General features: G+C 37.7%; 1 protein-coding gene across 2 annotated transcripts in view; it reads left to right on the top strand.

The window, feature by feature from the left end:
* The first annotated feature begins 2,320 nt into the window (after positions 1 to 2,320).
* Positions 2,321 to 10,345, top strand: part of FAM193A (family with sequence similarity 193 member A) — a 48,446-nt gene continuing 40,421 nt past the window's right edge. For both annotated transcript variants that reach the window (XM_014936037.1, XM_014936036.1), the window contains exons 1-4: positions 2,321 to 2,386; positions 5,104 to 5,349; positions 7,666 to 7,832; positions 8,101 to 8,268. In XM_014936037.1, the coding sequence (XP_014791523.1) occupies positions 5,260 to 5,349; positions 7,666 to 7,832; positions 8,101 to 8,268 (425 nt within the window). In that variant the 5' untranslated portion in view covers positions 2,321 to 2,386; positions 5,104 to 5,259. The remainder of the gene's footprint in view (positions 2,387 to 5,103; positions 5,350 to 7,665; positions 7,833 to 8,100; positions 8,269 to 10,345) is intronic.

Genomic DNA, 10,345 nt, shown 5'->3' with positions numbered 1-10,345 from the left:
AGTTTAAGTTTTTATATTTGCCCTCTTCACCCATCCCTCCTCCCCCGCCGCCTTCCTTAAACTATTTGTAAAACTGTCTCCTATTTTTTTTCTCTTGGTTTTTAGCTTCCTATTGTTTGAGCCCTGTTTGGACAACTTCTACAAGATTCTTCTAATGTTTTCTCTAATGTGCTATTTAGCCATCTCCTTCCCTTGCCTGTCATGTCATTATTCAGCCCCACTTGAGTCCTTTTTGGGATATTTATATTTGCTCTAAGCCTCACATAAAATGTCTTGAATCTCATTGCCTACAGGCACTTACTGTTTTATGATTCTCTTTAAGTTTCCTCCTATTTGTCTCACTCCTTTCTTTAAATTGCTTGGTGTTTGTTCCTCCTGCAGATATTTAGGTTATTACTAGATTCTGGGAGGTTTACACTAACGTTCTGAACTGCAGTCTGCACAGTGCTTAGGATGCCTTTTCTTTTGTTAGTAGCATGATAACTCGTTCCATGAAGCAGTTGCTCCTGATGTTCAGTATTTTATCTTGGCATCCTGTGACATTTAGTGGATACCAGAAACCTCCCACTGTTTTTGTGATGTTTCTGACTGCCTTCAGATTGGTCACTCAACATCTGCGTGTTTAAATGTGACAGCTCATGCATTTCTTGTTATTGCTGTCTTGAATGTAGATAAGGTAAATGTACTCCCTTAATGAACAGCTAATGGTTTTGGATGAACTTGTCTTTTCTGAATTTTCTCAAACAATTTTTTTTTTGAGCTGCAGATGACAATTTCTTTCTAAACTTTCTTATTGGTTTCTGTGTTCTTGAATGCAAATGCTTGCCAATAACCAGTGGACCTCCAGTACTAGAGGATTTATTTTCTTGGTGAAGACTACTTTCTTTAATTCAAAAGACCTTTTCTTTTTTTCACTTTTTGCAAAGTGGCTGAATAGAAATAGGGAACTTGTTCCAGATCAGCATTTTTGCTTCTGTGATTTTAGATCTGAGATGCTTGACCTGCAGATGAGGGTTTTTTCTCAAATACCTATTCTTGAAAGTTAACACAGAGTATGTAAGTCAAGTTTTGTGGTTTCTTATTTGTATCTACTTTAGCAGTGATTCGAAGATTGTGTTTCATCCTCTCCTTTGCCTTTGAAAAATCTGGCTGAAGGCAATGGATTTGCAATCATCTCACTGGCTCTGTAAACTGAGCAGTTGGTAATCCAGTGGGTGTGTAAAACTGAAGGATGCTCTCTTGTACTGGAGGAGGCTCCAGTTTGAGGTTCTGGTTTGGTAGCAAGGTGAGAGTGTTTTCTGAACTCTGTAAATCCAACACACAAGATGAGGGGGTTCCTGCATGAAACAGGCTATTTTCTGTTGTGGACTTCAGAATAGTCTTAGAAGCTTTCGCATCAGGCGTAGTAGGTGGAAAACTGGAGAGCAAAAAGAGTTTAGCAAAAACATATGAAAGGTGGAACAGAGGCATGAGGTAAATTGTATCTGAAATTCAAGAGATAAACCAGTGCTCAAGAAGATGGAAAATAAAGAATAAAGTCATTGACAGGCTTTATTTCCCCTCTCCCATTTTATTTTTTAAAAATGAAATGCCTTTTCAAGTCAGCATGATCTAGAGCTCTTCATTGTCACTGACTTGAATTTTTATGCTGCCTTCACTTTACTCTTGTTTTAGTGTCCTCAAATAATTCTGTATGAAAACACTTGGGGCTTGTGAAAAGCACTTCATTGATATCTGGTGTAGTCTCTGTAACACTTGTGGAGAAACAAGGTATAGAAGAGAACGCTGAGAGGTCTCTGTATGAATTATAACCTGGGGCAGGAAAAGGGCTGCTGCAGCAGAATAGCTGAATGCCATTTGGAGGCTTGCTGTGGAACCGTCTTCCTGGTTAACACTGCATATTTTTCTAAGCAGTATTGTATTCAACTTTCAAAAGGCAAGAATCTGGGGTAATTGTCTCGATTCACAATAGAAGTTTAAAAGCTAAATGCAAACAATCAAATACAGAAGGAAAAACATAGTTTTGTTTATGACTTCTCTTTTTTCCTGTATCAATTCTTTCATCTTAGGGTTGCATTGCTAATAAAACAGCTATAGTGCACAACTTTAAAATACATAAATTGTAAACTTTTGCATCTGTAGAATTTCTCTTACAAAAGATAAAGGGCTTTCCATCTCTGCAGTCAAACAGTCATTCAAGATTCAAAAGCTGTTTTATCAACCCTCAGATACAGGGGAAGGTTTTGTTGTTTATATTTTTTAATTCTCTTTTAGCATTAAACTCAACTCTTGTAAACAATATACTATTAATTTTTTCCAGGTCTCGCTAAATGGTACACAGTTTACAGACAGTTCTGTTGGATCAGAGTTCACAGGTGTTTCTCAGGTATGTGGTGCCAAATTTTGTGGGTGTATATGATAGCAGAATTACTTATTAAATGGTATTAAACATACTAGAGAAAAGCCTTCAGAAAGATCTGCATCTCTGAGATAGGACTTGACTAACTGAAGTCAGCTTCTCATGACTTCATTATTCAAGCTTTAAAATGCAGTGAAAGCTACTATTTCTAACGTCAAATTTTATTGTTATAATAAGCTTGAAATTGGGCATAGGCATAAAAAAAGCTATGCAGTTTTATGGTAATATAGTTATTCTTGGAAATATATCTAAATACATAGCAGAGATGCAGTTATTTCTGTTCCGACTTGTCCTACTTCCAGCTTTCATTTATGAATGTTCTATCTGAACATGTTTCAGAGAGAAAGTGAGATAGGGTGTTTTCTTGCAGAGATGCATCACACATTTTTTTGAAGCCTGACTAGTGGAAAAATATCTTGCTTTTCTCAAAGTGTACACTTTGCTCTAATTACACTGAAGGCACGTATAAATGTATTATGTGACCTAATTCCGAGCTCATCTAATTCAGGAAAACTTTATTGCTGCTGTTGAAAGGGTAGCATGAACAGTCACTTCATTTTTCATCTTTTAAATAAAGCTATGAATTGCAGTTTCTTATTAATTTTAGTATGACAAAGCCATAACAGGAATCTGAGATGCTTATGGTCTGGATCTTGTCAAGGTTCTAACTGTCAATTTTGTTAGAAATAAACTGCTTAGAAATTTTCATTCTTAGCAGTTGATTTGCATCATGTTCTAGGAACCAAGTGCTTTCTCAGATTTGAACTTCAAATCTGTTGTAGATGCAGACCCAATTGGGAGATTTGTAGGGCTTTACTGAGTCTGTGAGTTGGCCAGAATTAAGATTGTTGTTCCTGCTGTTATTTGCCATAGCTTTTTTAATTATGATGGTGCAGCTTTAAGCAAATTAAACACTTCCAAAAGCCCTTGCGGCATGACTGCAGTATGTTTGCCTTTGCAAAAGAGTACGTGTCAGGTTGTCTTACCTTCTGAACTTTTACGTTTTTGTCCTCTGTTTTTCATACTTGTTGAAAGATGTCCTGCAGATGATATTCATAAGGATTTGTCTGCAATAGCTATAAAGAGGTCGTCATCATTCCAACAGAGACTTAATCTGGCTTCAAAAAACTTACTTTAACAAGGAGACTTTCAGGGCAAAGGGGATGAGCAGCTCTGGCCTCCTGCATGCAGGGTTTTTAGGCATTAGTAAGATCTGCAGTTGAGCACAGGTCAACCAAGAGTAATGTCTAACTTGAGAAATCTCTTCATGCTCATACAAACAGCCGTTCAGGAGATAGAGCGAGTCTTCCTTCATGAGATAGTTTTCTGAAAACCTGCATCAGATACCTGGAGAAATTGTGTTCTTTTTCTTGCCTTGGTGCTTAAGTGTGAATTCTTGAAGTGGTATGGATGAGTAAAGAGATCAGCTGTTCTTACAAAATCTCTTAAATTTCTTGTGAACTTCTGAAAGATAAGATGATAGTTGTGGAGATGAATTCAGTGTTTGTCTTTACTGATGTCTACAATTCTCAGTTTTTCTTTCCATATTGCAGAGTCTGTCAGCTTTATAAATGCGAAGAATCCCAAAATCGGAGTTCTTAATGCTCTGCTGTTTTTTTTTTTATATGTCAGCAATGGGGAATTGATTTGTTATTGCTGTGAAGACAAGAAGAGAGTTAGTGAATTGTTATAGCTTGAACTAGTCCTTTGCCCTAAAGAACTTTCCACCTGTGCTTGTGCAGTTCAGCCCTACAAGATCTTTAAAGCAGTATTTTTGTTAGTATTCAGGTTGGAGCAGTGTCTAGAGGGGTGCTTGAGTGACTTATTAATGACTTATTTATATTTAGCCTTTCCTTTGAGAAAGAATTTAACTATATTGAGGCTTACATATAAGATGTTGCTAATTAAGGCAGAGGTAGTACCTGTAATATAATTGGGCAAATCTGTGATTCTGCCACTGCAAGATGTTTTGTTCCATTCACTATAACTTAACTTACGTCTTGTGATGTTGGGTTCTGTTTGATTTGTGCTGCTAGGCAAGTTTTTGAGTATCAGTCTTAGTGAATAATCAGCATTTTGTGGCTGAACCATGATTTCATGCACAGTAGCATCTTGGAAGAGAAATTAGGTTTTGAACTGCCTCTGTCCTCATAAGTTACCAAGTCTACTTTATTCAAGAAATAATAGTGGATTTTAAGACCCTACTGATTGGTTTTGTTAAAAACGAGTTAAACTTTTATTTTGTAACAAGCTTAGCTGAGTCTTTGTTTTGGTTAGTACTAAAGAAGGTGACACAGAACTTCAAAGAGCAGTTATTTGCCTTTTTATTTGTAAGAGTAACAACAGTAAAAGGAATCGCACTATCCTTTTTTTTATTTTACTTACTAGATTATTGCATCTAGGCTGAATTATTTTAAAGCAGAAGGCTGTAGTCCATGCTCCCTGAAAATATTACTTTTTAAATAGGAGAGGATTCATAATCAGAATTGTTTGCCAAGTGGGTATCAAGACTGATTAAGAGTTTGATCTTGGGACACTCCAAATAGTCACCATTTAATAGTGACCATTATAATATGTGAGTTTGGTTTTTTGGTTTTGTTTTGTTTTTAAATCTCACAATAAGGTAGGTTCTCCGGTATTTGTTCTGTGAATAACCAGTTATCTATCAAAACTTTTGTTTGTAGACACCGTTTACCTTTGGCTTGGGCCAAAGGGCACCATATACAACTGGCGAGCATTGTCTTCTATGTAGAAGTGAACGAAAAGATACTTCGCTTTCAGAGAGCGGAATAAAAAATTCTAGTAAAACAGCACTTTCCACATCTCCAAAAGCAAACAATATGCTGCATCTTCCACTGTGGGTGTGCCCAGACTGTCGAAGAACAGTCGAAAAGGAGGAGAGGCATGCGACAATAGAGCAATCTCTTGTGGTAAGTCGAAGTGCTTCAGTAGACTAAGAAGACGCATTATGGACTGAATGGTACTTTGTGCTTTGGAACCACTTAAACTGTAAATGCTTAGAAAGTATCTTAGGAGATTTTGAGTTGGTTTTCCTATGAACTAAACTGAACGGACAAGTTGTTCCAAAGCTAAGGAATTCCCATTCTGAGTTTTGGATTTTTGAGTAAAGCAAGTCTTGGATTTGTTTCTAACCTTTTCCTTGCCTTCTTAATTTATTGGATGTCGTACTTTGTCCTTTCCCTTTTTACTTAAATTCTGTTTCTTCAACACTTACCAAGGCAACTTTAATCATTACACCTTTTTTTTTCTATTCTCTGTCTGCTCATGTGTATTTTTCCCCCCTTTGTGAGGTAAACTATTTGAATTTTCCTTCTTCCAGTATTGCTTTTGAGTCACTGCAGTTGGACTGGGACCTTCTTGCATGTCTTTTGAGTTTTATTGTCTTTTCTTTACTGTTTTTTTTTTCAATAAAGAAGCACAACTTTGCGTAGTACGCATATATGGGTTTCATATTAGTTGTTGTAGCACAATAAGCACTGATTTAATACATGGTGCTAGTATTTCAAGTTGTGATTATTTTCTAAATTGTTACAATATATTTTCAGTTGAGAATTCAACCTCACATAAGGACTGTGCTCAGTGTAGCAGAAAGATAGAAAAAGTTCATTAACAGCTCCACCAAAACTCCATTAAAAGTGAACTGTGCTATACTGCAGAACCAGATCTTCACAACTGATCTGGGAAGCTACACACTTGAGATAATTGGCAGCACTATAGATTCCAGCTGATACCCATAGGCACATGCAAATTTTTATTTCAGTAAACAAATCAGTGTGAAGAAAGATTGTCTTTGCATAGTGTATTTAAACTCTGTATAGTGTTGCTAAATGCATGTTAAAAGCACAGTTAATGGTTTTTTGTAAGGAAAATTTTCCTGTGACATTTGTATACAACTAGTGTTTACTGATATTCTGGCTGTTAACAAGGGTTAGTAAAGTTAATCAAAAGAGAGTAGATCTAAGGGAATTATATTGGTAGTCTGATGGTAAGTGCTTTGGAGAGAGTTCAAAGCATAGCAAGACTGACACACGTTATTGTTCAGTTGAATCAAAATTGTCATATTTAAGCTCTGCTTAATGAACTAGTAAAGAAAGAAGTGTCCAGCAAGTGCAAGGCTTTGTTTCCTAAATGTTTTGTTAAGTTACAGATACGCCAGGTGAAATAAAAATTTGCAGTATCTTTTTAATTTGGCAACTCTTTTCCTATTTTAAGAGGAATTTCTAAAAGCAAACAGCAAAAGGATTTTCAAAGTTGAGAAGCCTGACTTAAAAAACCAACTAGATAAATTAGGTGGCTAGCCAAATTAGAGAAACCAACTGGGGGAAAAAAAAACCCAAATGAACTAAAAAAGTCTTGTATCAGTTGCTGAAAGCCAGAGCTATAGATGTTCGTGTGTTCGAGTTGCTGCTACTGCTCTCGTTACCTGGCTTGGTTTGCCACAGCACCATTCCTAGTAGCTCATCTTGCTGTTGGCAGCAAGTGCACGCAGGTTGGTTTGGCCTGTGTCTGCATCCTGCTCCAGGATCTGGGGTAAAGCACAAAAAAATCCCTCTTCAGTCATGCGCCTGAAGTGGGAGACCTCTCTGCCTGGTGCCACAGAAGGTTGGTGGCAACCTGGGCAGGATGCAGGAGGGAAGCATGGTATGTACTGGGGCTGGAGTACAGAGAAGGGAGAGAGACTGGAGACCAAAAATACCAGCAGCCTCGAGAGAGAGGTTTGTCATCTGCTAGTACTGAGCAGCACTGTGCACAGGAGGTAGCATCTATTCCCAATGACAGCAGCTTTCGAACATCCATTACTGTGAAGTAGTATGTCTGGCTGTTATAAACAAAGAGATTTTATGCTTTTTGCTAGAAGGGGTTGTTAAACTACAGAAGCCAAACATACTGTCAAATAGAGACTGAAGAGTTATTACTAGTTGATGATTAATCATGGATGATGCAAGCCTTCCTTTAGCTTAGTTCATTGTTTATGCTGGAGTACATAAAGGTGATAATTAGAAGCAACATACTTTGGTTATTAGAAATGAAACTAGGTCTTTGGTTTTCTCAGTCCACAGTTTGCATTTATTGGGCTTTTTGAAGGTATATTCTTCGTATCTAGTTGAGTGTCCTGCTGAAATACATTAAGCAGTAAGAATTGCAATGTGAATATTTGCCTATATGTTAACATGTCAGACTTCTACCTTACAAACTGAAGGGTACCTGTATTTTTTTCCTTTAAGAGCCAAGATTTCCTTTTGCACATGCCTCTTGGAAACAGTGGATCACAGCAGGAATCTGTAGGAGGAGGAAGAATAACTGTTGGTGCACAGACGGTGCCTGCTGCAGATCTTAGCAATTCCTCTCCTTCAGACATAGCATGCAACTGTGAGGCCTGTAATGAGCGCAGGTAAGAACTGAATTCAAACACAACAGCATGGTGCCTGGAGTCAGACTGTTGGCAGTGTTGTAGCTTGTTTGTTGGTGTGTGCTTAAACTCTTTAGACAGACTGTCTGACAATAACAGTAACTTAGGGATGGCAGCTTTCATCCAGTTTCATGCTTTATTTTAGGCATTTTCAGATGTGTGTTGTTTTTCCTGAAGAGCATCTTCAGAAGGGTAGGAATCAATACACCTGTGTGATATACAGAGTAATTATTTTTGTCATTATTTGCAGAGAAAATTCAGCAGAGCCTGAACGTGAACCTCAGCAGCTTCAAAATTACTGGTCAGAAGTAAGATACATGGTTCGGTGTATATATCGCCAAGCTGGGACCCCTTTGGCAGATGACCAAGACCAATCTTTGGTACCAGATAAAGAAGGAATGAAAGAGCTGGTGGATAGGTATGGTATTTTGAAAAATACCTATTAATTGCTAAGAGGATTTTCAAAAGTAGCTTTTAAGTTGTTTGGAATATTGCTTTTTAATAGAATGTTATTTACCACCTGAAAGTCTTATTGCTTGGAATGACTGCCTCCACTAGAATGAGAAGGCAGAACAGTCAATTCCGTTTCATGCAGGATTTTTAAGTGCTAGATTGAATGCATAGGAAGCTATTAAATTCCTATGCTGTTTGCAATGGGAATATTAATGTATTGGACCAGAGGATCTGTAGAGGTCCCTTGCAACTCTGACAATTGCATGATTCCATCATTATGGAAGGGTCCTAAAATCTTACTCTTCAAAAGACCTTAAAAATTATTGTTAAGACAACCCTGTTTAGTTTGAATGGCCCCACATGAACATCTTACCTTGTTGAGCTAGCAGGAGTTATACTAGTGCTTGCATCTCACTGTAGTTGTAACAGTTAGAAGAGACTTTTCAAACAAACAAAAAAGTAATATTGGCCCCAAAAAAGTAACATTGGCCATGGATCACTAGCTGAGGTAGGTTCCAAGAAGTTCACATTTCAGAAGTTGAAATGATAGCTTTTCTAGGTGTGAAGTTGAAGATGTGCTTAATGAGATCCTCAGTTGTGGGTTTTTCCCTTTTAAGAACAGTGTGGCTGTCCTTAAAGTGCTCCAGGAGGTTCATCACAGTTTCTGTCTGAGTGTGGGGTCAAGGAATAGTTGCTCTCCTTGGGTCTGTACGTACTTAATATACTGAGGTCTGACCAGTCCAACAAAATGTAGTTCTTAGGTGGAGTTTCTAGTTGAAGCTAAATTCCGGTGATGTAAAGAAACTTTTGAAAGATTATAGTTATCTACCTTTGCTCTTTGTATGACTATACTCCTGAAGCAGACTTCATAGGTTATTAAATAAGCTTATTGTGCTTCTGTTATATAAAAACTGAGTGTTTGATTTTGACCAGGAGCTGTGTAAAAGTAAGGTAATGTAGTATGCCTCCCTATTAGTCACGCTTTGTTTACGTAGGTGATCAAAACGTGCAGCATGAGTTTTGAAATCAAAGATGCTTAAATGTTGCACAGTGTATAGGTAATTAAAACTGAATCACGCATAAGATGGTTGTTAATTTTTATGCAGTTTCTCTTTAATGGAAAAATTTTGGAAATAGGAACACATACTGTGTACCTTTCTTGTGCACTTAGGATCTTTGATTTCTCTAGAACCGTTTTTCACTTTTGAGAGAGATTATTAAAATACAAATGCAGAAACAGGATCTCAAAGAAGGAAACCTTAAATGTCAATAGGATATTTTTTTTTTCAAGTTCTCTGTGATCTTCAAAGTATGAAATAATTAGGATATTGTGGTTGAGCAGACAGCAGTGTGTCCAGTCTGTGGTGCAAATGTCATGCAAAATTTTTTAACAAATCTAGTCAATGCAGGTATTGAAAGTGTAAAAACCAAAGAAAGAAAACAAAAAACCCCAAACAAAAAATGTAAGTAGCATGCCAAAGATCATGCTGCAGCCAAGTAAATCTATATTTAAAGGGCAGAGATTCCTAATTCCACACTCAGCTCTGTTAGACACAGCTGGCAAGAAACAGACTGTCTGGTCGTCTTACTTGAAAATACGTAGTGGTGCCAGGAACTGTCTCTATTGTATGCTGGAGCACTTTATGACAATATGATAGCACTCTGTTTTGTGAGTGGTGAGGGAAGAGCTGGGACTAGATAGCAGCAGACTTATTCATTTAAGCATTTACCAAATCCTTTACTACTTCCCCGCCGCCCTGCACTGTAAAAAACCTGAGGCAAGTGCTTAAACTCCATGCATGGGACTTTAAAAGTTAAGATTTCATTCTAAAATGCTTCAAAGCAGCCATCATGTTCAGTTCTCTTCTGTGTGAGGCGGTTCAAACTCATGTCTTAAGAGAGTATCAGACCTAGCCCAGCTGTATGTGGTCCTTAGCCCGAAGCCCTGACCCTCTTGGAAGCTGTGTCTTACAGGGACAAGCCTCATAGGTGTTGAGTGGCTGAAGAGTGCGCGGAGGGCAGTACGGTTCTGGAGCTTCAGT

The sequence above is a fragment of the Calidris pugnax genome, unplaced genomic scaffold, assembly GCF_001431845.1.
Source record: "Calidris pugnax isolate Ruff unplaced genomic scaffold, ASM143184v1 scaffold14, whole genome shotgun sequence".
Lineage (NCBI taxonomy): Eukaryota > Metazoa > Chordata > Aves > Charadriiformes > Scolopacidae > Calidris > Calidris pugnax.
Note: the sequence above shows the minus strand (reverse complement) of the source record. Positions and strands in the feature narration are given on the sequence as shown.